Source organism: Harpia harpyja, chromosome 14 (assembly GCF_026419915.1).
Source record: "Harpia harpyja isolate bHarHar1 chromosome 14, bHarHar1 primary haplotype, whole genome shotgun sequence".
In the NCBI taxonomy this organism is placed as follows: Eukaryota; Metazoa; Chordata; class Aves; order Accipitriformes; family Accipitridae; genus Harpia; species Harpia harpyja.
Window position 1 is genome coordinate 36182236 of NC_068953.1, and position 16827 is coordinate 36199062.

General features: G+C 39.1%; 2 protein-coding genes across 6 annotated transcripts in view; both read left to right on the forward strand.

Moving 5' to 3' along the window:
* The window catches only part of FBXO22 (F-box protein 22), a 183062-nt gene that overhangs the window by 84683 nt on the left and 81552 nt on the right, over positions 1 to 16827 (forward strand). The window lies entirely within an intron of this gene.
* TMEM266 (transmembrane protein 266) overlaps positions 1 to 16827 on the forward strand; it is a 91301-nt gene that overhangs the window by 46638 nt on the left and 27836 nt on the right. For all 5 annotated transcript variants that reach the window (XM_052807640.1, XM_052807644.1, XM_052807639.1 and 2 more), the window contains 4 exons: positions 2537 to 2610; positions 12391 to 12447; positions 14226 to 14364; positions 15833 to 15948. In XM_052807640.1, the coding sequence (XP_052663600.1) occupies positions 2537 to 2610; positions 12391 to 12447; positions 14226 to 14364; positions 15833 to 15948 (386 nt within the window). The remainder of the gene's footprint in view (positions 1 to 2536; positions 2611 to 12390; positions 12448 to 14225; positions 14365 to 15832; positions 15949 to 16827) is intronic.

Below are 16827 nucleotides of genomic sequence, written 5' to 3' on the forward strand. Positions count from 1 at the left end.
CTCCCCCATAGCACCAGACAAGCAAATGTGAAATAAAGTAGAACTTTTTGGCTTTTAGATACAACTTGGGGAAAAAAGGTTACAAGCCTAACAAATGTGAAATTCTGTTCCAGATAAAAGAAGCTGAATAGCTTAGGTGCTTTGCCTCAGACTGAATCCCAGTGATGTAACCAAACCACCACAGAGCAGGAATGAGCACCTCTTGGAGAAGACCCTACTCCTATTTTTTTTTTAGCTTTTCACTGTATTTTTTAAAGGGAGTGTTTTGGAAGAGGCAAATATCCAGATTCAGTGTATGGACTAGTGAGTGATTCAGCTCTTGTACAAAAGCTTCCTGCTTGGAAGGCTTTTTCAAATTTACTGTTTTACTGGCAATTTAATTGCACACTGTCTGGCAGTGTGTCCAGCACTCTGCTACAGTTAGTGCAGCATCAGAAATTGATTTTCTTTCCAAATTCGTGGTTGCTATATCTTTTTTGTCCACTAAGGGGCAGCTGCAGCCTTGTATGTCGATCGACAGCTGTTTGAAAAATAGCTTATAAATGGTTTCTATTTCTTGTTCTTTATGGCACCCTATAGAGACAGTGTCTTGGGAAAGTTAAATATATTATATTTTGCCCATTTGTTTCATCTTTAAGTAGTTCCTCTGCTGCACCACAGCAAACCCTCTCTCATGAAGCCCCAGATAAGCCTCAGCTGTGAGAGTTCCAGTGGCAGCTCATACTAACAGTTTTCTTTGTATCCTGATTTCTTCCTACATCCCTTCCCTCCCCTCCCCTTCCCATTTCAATCAGTTTTAATTTTAAAATAAGATGGTTTATTTAGTGTGTGCCCTGTATGTTCTTGGGACTTAGTTAATTCTGCCACAGTCTTGCATCTCTATGCACACAGTCATCGATTGCCTTAAACTTTGCTGTTACACAGTAATTCTTTGAAACTGCAAGACCACACAAACTATTTTAATCTGTCTGCTGTGGGGATGATAGATTCAAAAATACCCTGAAGTAAAGAGAGAATTTTTTCTCTTCATTCCCTTATTCTGAACTTCAGAGTAGGAGTTGCCAGCAGTTCAGATGCTGGACCCTTTCAGCTTTCTGCTTTGTTTTGTCAGCAATGAAAGGAACTTTGATCAGAGTTTCAGTTGAGTTTACTTATTAAGGAATCCTCCAGATTTCAAGAGATTCATTTAAGCCCATAATGGTAACCCATATCATAGAGCTTCTTGTGTAGTCTTGCAGGAAGCTCATTTGTCTGAGATTATTTCATTTTACTTAAAGCAAAATAAGTTGAATCAAATGAAAGCCTGATTTAATGCCAGTGAGTGTCCGTGCAAGGCTTTAGTACTCTGTAAAATCATACTTTTAATGAATTCAGATAAGTTTTCCTGAGTGTTCCTGCCAGTCAATTCCTGAAAGGACTTTTGTTCAAAGTCATTCCACTTTGAAAGTGGAATAACTGGCTCAACAATCTACATGGGAAGTTAGTGTGTAGAATCCAGAGTTTCATAAATTACCATTTTAACTTACCCTTTACAGACTTCTTTTCATGGAGGAGTTTGAAATGAAGTGAACATAAGTGATTTTAATTGTCACTGTCTTTCTGAAAAAGAGCACTTACAAAAGAAAATTGTGTGTCTTTACCAATTACTTAAACTGGAATTTTATTTCATTTACTGTAACTTTCTTGAGTGTTCTCCTAGAAACTTGCTTAAAGACAAAGCTGTCCATATGATAGCCACGTTTCCTGAAATAGACTGTATAAAAATAGTCACATTATGTTTGTTGTACAAATTAGAATTGCTGGTATTTCGTGAACTCCTTAAAATTAATACATTAAGATTTTATCTTATTAACGATTAGCAATGACGTTGGTTCTTTCTGTTGCTTCTCTCACTATGGTTTTCCTAGAGTCAAACTTGACTCTCAGAGGAATGACATCCTGAGCCAGTCGTGGCTGTTCATGCCACATCCAGAGAGCTGTACAAAAGTCTACCTACCTAGGTTATTTATTTAGATGACAGAAATGTATTTTGAAGCCCAGTTTGAGCACTAGTTCTTAAGCACCCATTCCAGAAAATTACTGATCTTCTGAGCTGAATTGTCAAAGTCTGAATACAAGGAATAATGTGGGGATAGAGCATTCTGTTTCCTTACAGAATTCTAACTCTGGATTTTTAGGTATAGAGAATTTAGTCACACATCTTGTACTAAAGCAGTGCATGGAGTGAGAACATGGAGCAGTGACAGAGCATCAAAGATATAAAATATATATGTCATTGCTTACCAGCAGTCTTATGTGTAAAAGCTCCAATGAACAGCTGCTGTGGCTGCTAACATGCTGGCCTGAATTAGGGTGAGCAGCTGACAGGGCTGGAGTTCCATGTCCCATTACATCCCATCCTCTTTCTGGTACTTCCATTACAAAATTTAAGAAAGCAAGCTTTACCCGTATGTAAGTTGTAGGAGTACTAATTTTATTAAACGTAAGTTGCATTCTACTACTATAATGATGCTTCATTGTATTGTGTTAATTGCAGTTTCAAGTGCTTCACAGTTTGCAGGAATAATTCACTGGATCAGCCTAGTCATCCTGTCTGTTTTCTTTTCAGAGGTATGTATAATCAAAGTCTTTCAGCACATACAGAACTGCAAAGTATTTTTATGCTGTCACTGGAATTAGCAAGAGTTTAACAGTAACTTGATTGTGAATAAACGCAGCACAGTGTACTTTAAGAAAAAAAAATTTAAAAAAATTAACAGTTCCTGCTCCTACTCAGCAAACTAAAAAGTCGTGTTTAGTTTAGCACTGTTTGTCAGTTGCCTAGAATTGGCAAGGAAACATGGAAGATACTGTCTTACAAATTATAACTGGAAAACTACAAAAAGAAATAATCATCTCCAAATCACTACAGGCACAGGACAGGACTAGTTTCATCCATTTGGTCTCACAGAAATTTTGTCAGTGTTACTGGGTATAAGGTATAGGAATAAGATACATTCTTCAGGAATAAAGATCCACAGGTTTTTGTTTTTTTTTTTTTTTACAAAAAGATTTGTTTTAAGAATGGAATTATCTCCTCTCACAATTTATGTAGGTAGTTTAGATGTTCTAGGTGGCTGCATATAGACACAGTAAGAGAATGAAACAAATGGTGAATTTCTTTGCAAAAATTTGTATGAATGTATGCATTGGAAGAGGCTGTAGTCATGGTATAACAAATGACCGAAGTGGGATAATCTGTTGTAGTTTTCAACTTTATTCCAAAAAGAAGTCATTGGCATTGAGACATTTAGACTACCTCTGAAATTTCCGAAAATATTTTTAAGGCTATTTTTTCAGGTCATAATGTGTTGTCACAAAAAAACATTTTATGTTTGTTAACTTGGAAGACTGCTTGGATTTAAATATTTAAAAGGGTTTTTTTCTACTTCCATAGGAAGAAATATCATCATCCAAACAGGTGTTAAAGTCTTCGCTCTGTGGTAAATTTAAGTGAAGGTTACAAAATAAAAATCAAAAAACAAGGAGCCGTGATATCTGTAAATGATTTGATAGATCACTTGTGTTGAATTCATACTCACCATATTATACTACCACTTATTTTCATGGTTCTATTAATATATAATATTAATATATATCACTTTGTATTTCTACTCATAACAGGTATTTTCTAGCTTGTGTTGCCAGACTGTCAGTGGGTACTTTCTGAAAGGATTCCTTAATAACAGGCAGGGGTCTCAAGACTGCTTTGCATCCTAGCCTTCTGGTGCTGCAGTTACACAAATAGATACAATTACTGTCTCCATCCTTTGACGGTGATTGTGGGTTGTAGGATACATGTAATGTGACCGAAAAAAAGGATCTTTAAACAATTAAAAAATTTTGCAGGCCTTTCCTTTGTGAATTGCACATCCTAATTCTCGAAGACTCGGGTTTGCTAGATGGAGTACGTTCCCAGTAAAGAAGTACTTTCCCCTCTCCCCCAGAATCTTTCTCCAGTGGGGATTAACACCCTGGAGCTGCCTGTAATCCTGAGCATCCCAACTGGATCACCTTGTAACTCTGCTGCTAGCAGCATGGCTGTACATGCACGCTCACCTGATCTTCATCGCTTTCTGGAGCTTGTTCCACAAAAAAGTTTTCCCATGGTCCCCTCAATTTCCTTTCTGCTGGGGTGTAGTCTCAAGTTCTGTATTCATTCGTTTGTACTACCAACCACTCTTCTCAAACCCTGAATGCAGTGCCTTGCTCCTGTATTGCTTCCATAGTTCAGTTCATACACTGACAGTTTTTGGTTGGTTGGTTGTGGCAGGGCAGACAGATCCTCAAGGCCAGTACTCATCTGTCTCAAGGAAGAAATTAGTTCAGTTCTACTGAGAGAGAGTACCCACAGAAGTGGATGAACTGGTTCATAAGTGTTTTGCAGGAAAACAATAAAAGAAATACTTCACAGAGCCTAAACTGGTTGCCTGACTCACCATCTTCATTTTGGATCTGTGTTGGCTTTTCTCTTTCTCTCTGTGTTAGGTATTTGGAACTGCTTGTCTTTGTCTACTTGCTGTTCTTATTTTTTATAAACCTCTTAGCACTCACTTTATTATCTGTTCCTGTCTTCCAAAGTATCTTCCTTCACTTATTTGATTATGGTTTGAATTTACACCAAAGAAAAATGAGGCCACAAGGCAGCCATGTAAGGTGCACAGAGGAGGGTAGATTTTTGGATATTGGTTCATTTGGCAGCTCAGAGCCCTTGACTGGGTTAAAGCAACAGAGGTGGCTCCACAGAGCAACTGGATGTGCTTCAAAGACCACAGATCTGGAAGAGAATAAAGGTGTACCTTTCCTACTGGGCTTGCTGGTGTTGGCCTTGTGCCAGGTTGGTTTAATGAGCAACAGCACATCTGTTTGTGTTGAAATGTGTCTCATCAGAGGAAAAACAGATGGTTTAATTTTTTCTCATCCAAATCAAAAACTTTGATTTTTTTTCAAGAGGTTATGATATATTGCAAAAATTGCAGATCACTTTTTTTTTCATCCATATTAATATTGTTTACTCTTTAGGTCCTTCAGGGGATTTTTTGCCCTCTTGATTCCCAATAACATGAGTCAGCTGTCTTTGTTTGGAATTATTTGTTGGGAAGATTGTGTGTTGTAGTGAGATTTTGCAGTCTGTGACTGTTCATGCCAGGATGATTTTCCAGAGATGAGCACATTTAATTAGGTTGCCTGGATGTAACAGGCAACTGCTGAGGATTGATTAGTCCTTCAGTCAGTGCCTTTTTCCTCAAAGCAAGTATTCAGGGTTTCCAGTGTTTAGAAAGGGTTGTTCCCATAGCAAGTACCATGTCCTAAGTTTGGACGTTTATTATTTATTCTGTAGTTTGGTTCCCATTAGTTGTAAGTGTGGATACACAGTTCTTCAGAAAGGCCTCAGCTGAGACTTAGAGAACAAATAAGATGAAGTTGTAAAAGAGTAGTTAAAAACCAGAAAACTTTCAGCACAAAATCTGAATGTTTTGGAAGAATATGACTGATTAAAAGCTGGTGCTACAGAAGCATTGCAAGTAATTACAGTCCTGTCATGTTGGAGTTAAACAGGCGCTGGCTTTCTGCTTGGTTAAAATGAAGGGGACAAACATGCCAGCAGCTGGCAAATGCCAGCAGAACAGCTGCCAATAAAATTAAGTAGTTACTCTCACAGCCTCTTCCTGGTCTCTCTACGCTTGTGTTATAGTTACAAGCCTTAAAGGAATTTATTGCACTCTGTTAATTTTATATTCTCTGTCACTGTCTGTGACTTTCCAACATTAAAATATCCTTATTCAAGTGAAGTGTGCACATCAGCTCTTTTTGCTTTTTTCCAAGTATTTGAACAGGATTTACTAGTGGTGATGATTGTGTATGTTTGTCTCTGTTTACATACATCACTATGATTGTCTGTGCACCAAATGTTACCCAGATGTTAAGACAGAAGAGAAGAGAAAGACACTGGGGGGGGAAACCCCAGTACCAACAGCAAGGCAAGGCCGGGGTTGCACCCTATCAAGAGGGCAATTTCAGCCTTGGTAATAGTTGGCTGAGAAAAGGAAGATGGGGAATGTCACAGTGTTTTGGTAAGTGGATTGGAGTCTGCTTGTATTTTAATAGTCTTATCACATTGCCACAAATATTTGATTCTGTAGCTGTTGTTCAGTTCTGCTTTTCCACTAAGATTGATGAGACTGTTTGCGTGCAAGAATTGAGTTCTTGATACTAGTTTTTTGCATTGCTCTGTATGTGCTTCAGTCAGCCAAGCACTCAGGCATTCTGCTAGCTTTCAGCACTTGAGTGTTTCCCTGGGAGTAACCAAGTCTTCTGATGTGCTTAAAGTTAGGCAGTCATGGAATTGCGACTTTTTTCCTGCATCTGTGTCTAAGAAATGAGTTCTCAAATTGAGTAGAGTAAGTCTGGGGTCCTAGCTGAAAAAGAATTTGTTTTATTAGCTATAGCTCACAAGTGCATTTTGGATTTTCACTTTTAGGAGGAAAAAAACCCCAAAGACTTTCCTCATCCTATACGTTAAGAGGAAGTGTTTGCAGTAGTCTGACACTTTACTCCTTGTTAATAGCAGTCCTTGGAAGGAATAAAACCTCCTAAGGAAGACCATACTATTAGGGTTCTGTTAAAAAGGAAAAACATCCCAACTGACAGAACTATGAGAAAATAATGCCTTTCCCATATACATGTTTCATAACAAATTCATAATTTTATATTAGAGAAATCAGTTATGTTACTTTTATTACATTTTTTGTGACCTTCAAACAGCTGAGCAGAAAGATAATAATCTTCTATTAATTCTGTAATTCTTCCATAAGCTGAGGCTTCTTTTCTGGATGTTTACTTTCATTCCATGCACACACAACTTTTCTCATGGTACATAAACGCACTGTATTGCTGACTGTGTGTGTTTCGATTTTTAAGGGGATTGATTAGGGGGGATCTAGGAATAAAGATATGGATTTTATATACTAATATAATTTATAAAGGTATATTTAAGCTTCCTTCTTTGCTAGTGTGTAAAAAAAAATTAATACACTGTGAAATTTCTTTTTTAACCACTCTTCTTGCTTCTCAACATAGTAGTTACCAGGGAAAATGGTTTTGTAGAGGTCTAGGAATTTAGCCAGACACCCTCCTGAAATGCCAGTCTGCCCACTTCATTTCCAAGAATATACCTGACTTACATGATGTGCTCTATCAGTGCTTCATCTGTGCTTTCATCTCTTCATAGTGACAGTCCAGCACCTTCTACACGGTGCATTTCAAAGATAAGAATTAGTGCTAGTGTAATCATGCCCAGGGGGAACTTCTGATGCAGGGTTGCTTAAGACCAGTTTTCTATCCAATCTGCATTTACCTTATGGTAGTATACTGTGTCTCTAGTAAGCCATTTATATTCCTGAAAAGCCCTTTCAAATATATCCAGAGTTGTCAGTTTAGAATTAATTCTTTTTCTCCATATTCTAAGAACAAATATTATGGGAGAAGATAAGAACAAATAGAACTGCAGTGTTTACGCAAAGGTGCGTATATGATACTATAATAGTATTGATGGTGGTAGTGAAAAAGAATATACTGCCTTCATGTCTATTAGTGTCACCAAGCTTTTGCAGTTAATTATTTCTATGTGACCACATGTGCTAATAGAGCCACAGCAGTTACCGAGCACAGTAGATGGGGAATGTTTTGTACTGTGTAATATGTGAGGTGAGGTGAGTAGTTATATGTTTCCTTGCAGAGCCTTGATTGAAGAGAAACCATGTGAGGAGGATGCATATGCACTGAAAACAGAAGGACGCCTCAGTTTACAGATGCTAACATGTTCCTCCGTGCTCTGGTGGCCTGGGGATAGCGTGCACTAGAACAGCTAATGCAGTATCTCAGGACAGGTACACCAGAAGATGGCAAAAGAAGGTTCTTTTAAGCAGTGAATGAGCTAGGGCCTCTGTGGAGTGACCCAAACCAGAGAGGCTATAAATTACAGATTGGGTACAAGGTGTTCTTTCTGGGAAAGATTTCAATAAATATTTGGTCCTACAAGACACATCCAAAAGGCAGAAGCTTGATCTTTGGAGTTTCTCTACAAGCTAGAGGTATAGACGCACTGCAACAGATAGATTAGTTTTGTGGCAGTGGAAGGAAGGGCTCTTCTAAAGACACCCTTTCCATCCCACTCCATCCTGTCTAGCTCTTGTACAATCACTACCCTATCTCGAAATGCAGAGTTGCTCTCCTTTGCTGTTAGCTAAACCTGGTGGGCCAGCTTCACCTCCTGTGCTGCCTCCTTTTGATTTCTTTACACTACAGATGAATTTGGCACAATGAGTCACTGAGTAGTAAATTGTATATTAACTGTGCAAGCAAAAAAGTATTTAAAATTACCTAATGTACATTGCAGTCAGCTGACAAATGTAGCTAGCTCATGCAGATTGTGGGAATTCACACGGCTGTCTCAGCAAAGGACTTGGCCAGGTTTCCCTACAAAATCAGAGAGAAAACCTGCAGCATCACACAGTTCTTCATAAACTTCACTGCAGACAGTTAATGTTGTACAATCAACTGTGTGTCACCAAGGGACACTGTCAACTTCGAAATTACATTTCTGTCTGAAAAATGCTTTAAAATTTTACTTTTATCTGGGTTTACTCCAACTTAAAGAAGTTAACAGAAGTGTTCAGTCATTTACCTTTTATTAGTGCACTGGACAGACTTTTATGTAATAATTTAGCTTTACTCAAAACGAAAAATGTATTTCTGATATAACTAAAAAAATATATATGTTAAGGACTTTCTAATTAAAAGATATGCAGTAAAGAAATATTAAAGCGTTCTTTCTCAAGTACAAAAAACCAAGCTGGCAGTAGCCTTTAACAGAAAAGTACTCACCACGGATATTTAACATTTGCTTTCGAATCTGTGTCCAAAAATGCAGAATGCCTGTAGTGTAATGCAAAGATATGTGTGTGCATTTGCTACAGTGCTGAAAAATGCCTGCACATCAGTAGGAAGCAGCAGTGCTTCTCCATTTTTTCCCTATTTCTTGTAGATTCTTGTGTCTACAAATGGTAGAGTTGTGAGTAACACTTATGTTTTGTCTGTGATGAATGTTACAGTTGCAATTCTCTTCCAATTCATGTGTATTTTTCAGTTTGGTCCATGTACAGTGCATAGGAAGTTTTCTGGATTATTAATTTCTGTCTCTTTTTTTCAGATTCTGCTATAGATTCTCAATTTTTAAATTCTGTACAGAGAAAGTACACAAGCAAATGCAATATGTATTTGAAAGATATCTTTGATTGCTTAGGAAAAATAATAAAATGTTGTTTGTAAGTAACACCAATACTTTGATTTCAGTCAAAGTATTTATTATATTGAACAGTCAGGGAGATTTGCCCAGTGAAGTCCAAATTTGCTTGGTTCATACTCCTCTGGGTGAGAGTTACGACAGCAGCAGTGGATGTGATCTCGTGCTTTGTACAAACGGAGAGTAGAGAAAGCTAAACCTAGTTTGGAGTTCCCACTAGTGAAGATTGGCCAGTGAGCAGTAAGCGTATGGCACCTGTGTCTCCAGATGCACAGCAGTCTGTGACTCACTCATGCTACTTTCTTGGGGCAGCCGGTTCCCCCCAGGCACCAAGGAAAAGCTGTCTTATGTGGCTTTTGTCACTTCAGTGGTGATGGGAGTTTTTTTGTTAAGAGTGACAATGCTGGTGCATAGCTTTAAGACCTTCCATACAGAACAAATGTTTTTAAAGCTTAACCCTTAGTTGTGCCCAGTTTGTTCTGAAGAGTGTCTCTCAGATTGGGAGCTGTGTTCATTCTGCCCTCACACTTTCCCTTCCTACAGTGTGTCTGCTCTAGCTGAGAGCAAAGATGCTTATCATTAAGGCATTTTTTCTGAGGAGGAGACCTATGTTCTAGAGGTAGTACCAACAACCATTACTGCATTAAATGTCTGCCGAGTAGACTTCCAGTCATTGCTGACTTGTGCTGATTCACGTCAGCAGACTGAAAATGAAAACGTTCGTGCTAGCTTCCAGCCCTTGGAACTGCTCAGACCCATTAATATGACAGTAGCACAGTCTGATTTAAACTCTGCAGTGAGGAATTAAAAAGGCAGAAAGGAAAATCCTTTTTTATATTCCCTCAATGGCCCCATGTTAAATCGTGTTTAGGGTTGTGAGACAGGGTTTCTATTTTCTTTGTGCAGATATGCCTTATTATTTCAGTGGAAATACCTTTGTGCACAGTTGTCCAAAGGAAGAAAGATTTTCACCATCAGTTACTGTAAAGGTGTTAACTGTTCAGCCATCCTTTAGTTAGTTGCTTATTGACCTAGCACTTCATAAATGCTGCCTAAGCGTGGAAGAAAATGAGCCAGATTTCTCTATGCTGTCAACAGGGTTGCTGTAGGAAGGGTAGCATCCCAAGCTTTAAAGAAGGTACTGCTTTTCCTCATGCATTTCCCGATGGCTGCCTGCTGTGGAACTTACTGTGGTGGACCCCAGCTTAACTCATATAGCTGAACTTACGGGCTCATGAATAACTTGTCCTGAAGCATTTTGTGCAGCTTCTCAATGGGGAGTGAGGGAGGTGCTTGCAGAGGAGCTGGGATGCTTTTGTCTGAAAGTATGCTGCTCAGGGCCTGCGTTTAGGCTGCAGGAGTGCCTTGGTTGTACAGCAGCATGTGACTTACATCTTGCACTTACATCACATCATGCTGGCGAATTTGGAATCACTAAGAGATTTGAGGAGCTACTGTTATTCATCTCTTCCTCCACATGTAAACCTCGAGCATACAGGTTAATAAGGAAATTGCTGTGAGCCTTATTCCTATGTTGTATTTGTAAAATGCTTTGTAAGTAAAATGTTCTTTTTAGGAATACACACCAGCAGTGTTAGCTGTTCTTTGTGTCTACGTAGAGACTCATAATTTTTTGTAGAGGAAAGAGTGCACTGCATTTTCTCTTCTGGCTAGTGACTCCCTTTCTCAGCCAGACTTGGCCAATGTTTCACATACGCCATTTCTGAGTAAGCGTTGGCTGGTTCACTTTCCTGCTCATTGATGGTATGAGGCTGGGCTCTGAAAGCACCATATCTCCCACAGCAATGTCTCCCTCTGCAAAACAGGATTAAGTGTTGTTATCCAGGTTTGGAGTGCCAAGGTAGAGCTCAGCATAGTCATCCTGGGCCAAGTGAGGCAATTGGGCTCATGGGGTTTGGCAAAACCATGCATAGGAACAGTACTGAAAAATCCAGTGTTGTTCTGCAATTAGTTAGTGCTGCTATGTTTGGCATAAATTCAGAGTCGGTTGGGATTTAATGTATCTGTATTTGTAATGAAGAGGAGATACATATATTCACCACAGTCACTTTTTTCTGCACTGTTCTTGGCATGGTCACCCCTCACACACAGGCCTGCTGAGCTCTCTGTCATTAGTACTGTTCTTTAGTGGAGAAAGTAGCATTTTGATCTTCTTTGCAAGAAACATAGCTGCAGTTAGCCTCTTCGTGTCTGTAGTGTCCGTCAAAATCTAACCTTGATGTTGCTGTTGGCAGAAAACATCCCTACCAGTTATGCGTTTATGTGAATTCAATTTCTATCATTAGCTGGCTGATTGATTTTTTTTTTTTTTAATTGCATCTTTTCAAAACTGGCTTAAAAATTAGGAAAGATGCCATTGAATTTTTTAATGGGAATTCACCATTGGTTCATTCTGTGCTCTTTATTCCTCTTTTCTAGCTACTGATGCTACTTACAGCAGTTTTGCTTCACAGAGGAGGATCACAGAGAAATTTTTCTCCCTTATCCTATCACTTTCTGGGATTTTATAATAAGACAACAGCGAGAGGGGGAGTATAAGAGCCTCTGCTCTTCAGATTGATGAAATATCAGTATCTTTAGGCATCAAGAGGGGGCAGTGTCTCTTCTGTTAGAAAATAGTAAGCACTGGCATATCAAAGATGGCAAGAGAAGAGAATCTTCTCCCATTCCAACTGAGGGGGCCCCAGAGTGGATGTTATATAGGCTTGGGTCAGGAGGGTGGGGTGGCTTGGTGATCTAAATCTCACGAGTCTAAAAGCGAAATTTTAGGAGGATGGAAAGGCCGATGAACATTTGAACTTGCTTATGGAAGTTTCACTGAGTCAATATAGTGGTTGGAAAGCAATACCTGCTTTTATAGTATAGAAGTGTAGCTATTTCTAGATCCTCATTATTATTCAGAAGAAATGCATAATGCTTAAGTAAGACAAAAAATGATCCCTTAATTAGATAAAGGACTAAATGTTTATCTAAAATTACAATAACATTCATTATCTTTTTTTTTTTCCCCTAATCTATTTTACTAGACTATTTTGAGAATTGTGGTCCTTGGCATATGGGATTACATTGAAAACAAAATAGAGGTAAGCACTCATACTTTTTGTACCGTTTTCCAGGCAGACGCAGTAAGAATATTAAGAACTGCTTTGGATGGCTTTGTTATAGACCTGATGCAATACAATATCTTTTAACTCACATAAATATGCACATTTTTCCCATTATATGCATGTATACGTAGCTGTATGTTGCAGTCCCTTTTTCTGAGAGAGACTCAGAAGAGTGCAATATTTGGAAATATTTTATTAAGGGAGGGATTGTGGCATTTTTGCACTTTGTGTCTATTTATTTTGTTGTTAGACCTGTGCTAGTCTTAACTGTTGATACTGTTGCCCTGAGATATTGAGCAATATGAGTAAAAATTGTCATGTGACTTGTGTAACCCCATTCCTGTAATCAAGTTGAAATTAGAACTGGTTGAAAAATTGAGTGTAGTCTTCTGATAGAAAATACTGGTTTGGCAACCCCCCCAATTTTATTGTGAAATTATTTTTAATTAAATTGAATTATGATAAACACTGTAATTTGTAGCACAAATTAAAAATTAGGTAGAATGTGCATACTGTTGCAGAGGCAGATAAGGAAATACATGTGTTATAAGTAACACAATCACAATCTGAGCAGAAATCTGGAGATCAGGAAAATGAAAAGCTCTTTTTTGATACTGTCTGATAAACTAATACTGCACAGGAAGCACCAGAAAAAAATCTGGGTTTTCTCAGAGCTTAAGTGACTCTAGAGGCTTGTAATAAAGTTGTAAACCTTTTAACTTGCTTTGCTAAAAACACTGAAGTGAAACTTAAATTATTGATTCAGAGATTCTTATTATGCAGGCTAAATGCAGCAGTTTCTGATAATTCATTTTGGAAATTTGGAATGGAGTGATATTTTTCGCTGCCCATCAAATGGTGGCAGTAAGAAGTGTTTCTTTTCAGTACACTGAATTGTTATGCACAATTCTGAATGCGTAGTGCTTATAAAAACTATGTCCTGGCTCCTTATGCAAACCATTAATCAGTGATCTTTGGCAGCTGGGAAGGGTCTCAGTAGGAATGAGAACGTGGTATTCTGTTCTACCCTGCTAAGCAAGTGTAGGACAGACACAACACTATTGCCAGTTTGCTCTGAAATGTATTTACTCACGCATTTTTGTCTAATACTTTGCACAATTGCCTTTTCTGATCTAATCCCAATGCAACCAATGTCATACAAATCATTCTGAATAGTCCCAGTTGTCAAAATCCTTGAACACCTAGCTGCCCAATAAAGGTGAGAGCAGGGAGTCTTTCTGTCTTGATGCACAGCCGTTCCCACACACGTTCTGTAGTCAGGACGTGGCCAAGAGCCATCAAGTCTCTTTGCTCCGTCTTTTTCTACTTGTCTTCTTGATCTCTTCATTTAGACAGCAAGATCTATGGGCAGGGACTGTATCCTTTTTTGGGATGACATTATGCCAAGTAACAGGTAATAAATACCAATGATAATAAAACTCTTTGGCTGTAATAGCATTTAGGCTATCACTTCTGCTTGGGGATTTTGGCCAGTATTTCCAAATACCTTTCTCTCTCACTGCCCTCCCACCACAGTTTATCTCTCCTCACCTCATAAAATGCACTGAGGAATTCTGTTGTGCTACCTAAAAAGGATGCAGCCTTTCTGTGGCTTGGCCACCTCTCATATCCCTTTCAAAAATGTACCATAATTGCATTTCTTTTGGGCAAAGTGGGACCCCTTCAAGACCCCAAGCAGGAATGGCAGGGTTATGATCTTTAGGAAGGGTTTGAAAAAACTGATTTCTCTCTAGGTGTTTGATGGTGCTGTCATAATCTTGTCCTTGGCACCAATGGTGGCCTCAACAGTGGCTAATGGCCCCAGCAGCCCATGGGATGCTATCAGCCTTATTATCACACTACGGATATGGAGAGTGAAGAGGATCATTGATGGTGAGTGGTGATTTAGTTTGTGACTCCAAGAATTACCTGGCAGGCTGGGAAAAAAAAGAGATTTTAAAAATACAAAAAGATTGCTTGCCACCACTGTTTCTATCATTCTCCTTCTTACATTTTAGAAGTACTGAACAGAAGAGAGTTATGACTCCCATGGAGGAGAGTAGGTCTCAAGTTCATGACTGTATCTCCTGTTCCCTAGGAGCCTTTATAATTGATTGGTTTGTTTTTCTTTAGGCACCTTCACAACCCCTATCCTGTAAAGTAAATGCCCTGACCTGCTTCCTGTCTCTTGCCACCAGATGTCATTCCTGATTCTGCAAAATAATTGCTTCCGATCTGTTTTTCTGATATCTGCTACACCTTCCCCATTTCCATACAGCTACCTCTGTCTTGGGGCTTTCTTTTCCAAGTTCTTGTCTGTGATACAATTTTTATGTCGGATTCCAGCAGCATTTTCTTACCATGGGGGTTCCATGCTAAAGGTGCTCTCTGCGACGCTGGTGTGCTGTACAGCATAATAATGAAGCATGTATTGGTATTGTTTTGCATAAGTCAAGGTTGCAGAGGGCAGAACTGGTAACTGTGCCTGGAAGCAAGGACTTTAGCGTAGGTGGTTCAGGTTACAGGGAAGAGAGGTGGAAAAGGAATAAATGAAGGGTTGCTTTGCTCACGTGTGAAAGATCAGAGTCAAGTTGTTATTTTGGGTTTAGATGCCCAGGAAACTCTGTATTCAGAGTTGAGGAAAGGTCGTAGCCCTCTGACTGAAGTGTACAAGAAAAGTTCAGGATCTTGTGTAGCTTCGGAAAACATCAAGAATTGCAGTATGTGTTGAACAGCTTTGCTGATCAGTCTGAGTTTGCCATAGTTATGACAGGAGCAAAATTTCCAGAGGCATTCAGAAGACCTATTGAAAACTAGGCTGTAGCTTGAAAAGCAATAGAAGATAAATGCCTTTTTGTTTTTTAAAATATCCTTCTTAGTCTGCTACTTCCATTAAGGACTTAATTCCTAGACTTCGTGGTAAGAAATAAATGCTTAGGGCTCTGGAATAGCTTTTTTCCTAAGGGAACCATGTTGTTCAGGTTTAGAGGGGATGGGCCTAACTCTAAGCAGAAAATCCTCCTACCCAGCAGTTCAGCAAATCCATGGTGAACACTGGAAAAGATCTGTATTAGTGCAGCAGAAGCTGGAAGGGCATGCAGGATGCATTTCAGATCAGCCAGGGAACTGGAGACCTGACCAAACAAGATCTAGACCCTGCTGATGAGCTGCGTTTCACATGTTAGAAATTCTTCCCCAGAAGAAATACTCTAGTGCTATTTCTATAAGAAATACTCTAGTTCTCTAGATGCAAGTGAAAGGGGTGACATTCTTTGGCCTGTAAATGTCTGTAAAGGTTTTCCCTCTGATAAAAAAACAAATCACAGCTGAGTTACTTTAAGTGCTTGTTTGTGTTTTCCAGCCTATGTCCTTCCAGTGAAAGTGGAGATGGAGATGATGATTCAGCAATATGAGAAGGCAAAGGTTATTCAAGATGAGCAGCTGGAAAGACTAACCCAGATCTGCCAAGAACAAGGGGTAAAGTTCAGTTATGTTTTTATTTACTCATAGCTTGTCACGGCAAATCAAACAGTTCATGTACTTTGTTGCAAGCTAACATTTGCGAAGTATCACTAGGACTTCCGTTGTAAGGTGACGGGTCTCAGTGTTAAGGAAGTATTAGCTTGCAGCCAGGATATGGTCAGCATGCTATTTGTCAAACAGCAGTTTTCTCCCTCGGCTGCTGTGGTTGTGTTTAAGGTGAGGAAAACAAATATGAGGAATAGAAAAAGAATGCTTCCAGTATGTAATTTATTGAACGAGTACAGATAGCTTGACGTTACACTAAGAACATGTAGAAGTCATTGCCGTTGTTGGGAGACTGCAGCTATATTAAAGCTGTATTCCTAGGAAAAGTATGTGTAGTTGAAAGCTAATGAACCTCCCTGCTTTAAATGCAGAAGGCAGCTTCCCTGTAGGTCAGTCAGAGACTCTTTTGGCAGACTCAAAATGTTGCAATAGAAGCTTCTAGTTCCTGGAAGCAGTCAAGACTTAAGACTCTTCCCAGGCCCCCAAACGTTCAGTGATCAGTCTTAAGGTAAGGGGAGGTGAAACGTAAAATACCTCAAATGAATATATTTACATGAAAAAGGTGTAAAACCACTGTTTGGGCAACGAGCCAGGAGTTTTTGCGGTTTCTCTCAGGCAAATGAGTTCTTGAATAACCTGCGTTAAAGTAAAAACCAGGGATGTATGTTGAAGCCCAGGCTAAGCGAGGCGTTCAGGTGACCGTCAAGCCACAACAGAATGATCCCCCAAGTGACTTACTTCTTGTTTCAGTTGTAAGGGTAACTATGAGGTATCCAAATAAATCCTGGAGATTTCTAGCTTCAGCTCCCGCTCCCCACTTGTGGTAGT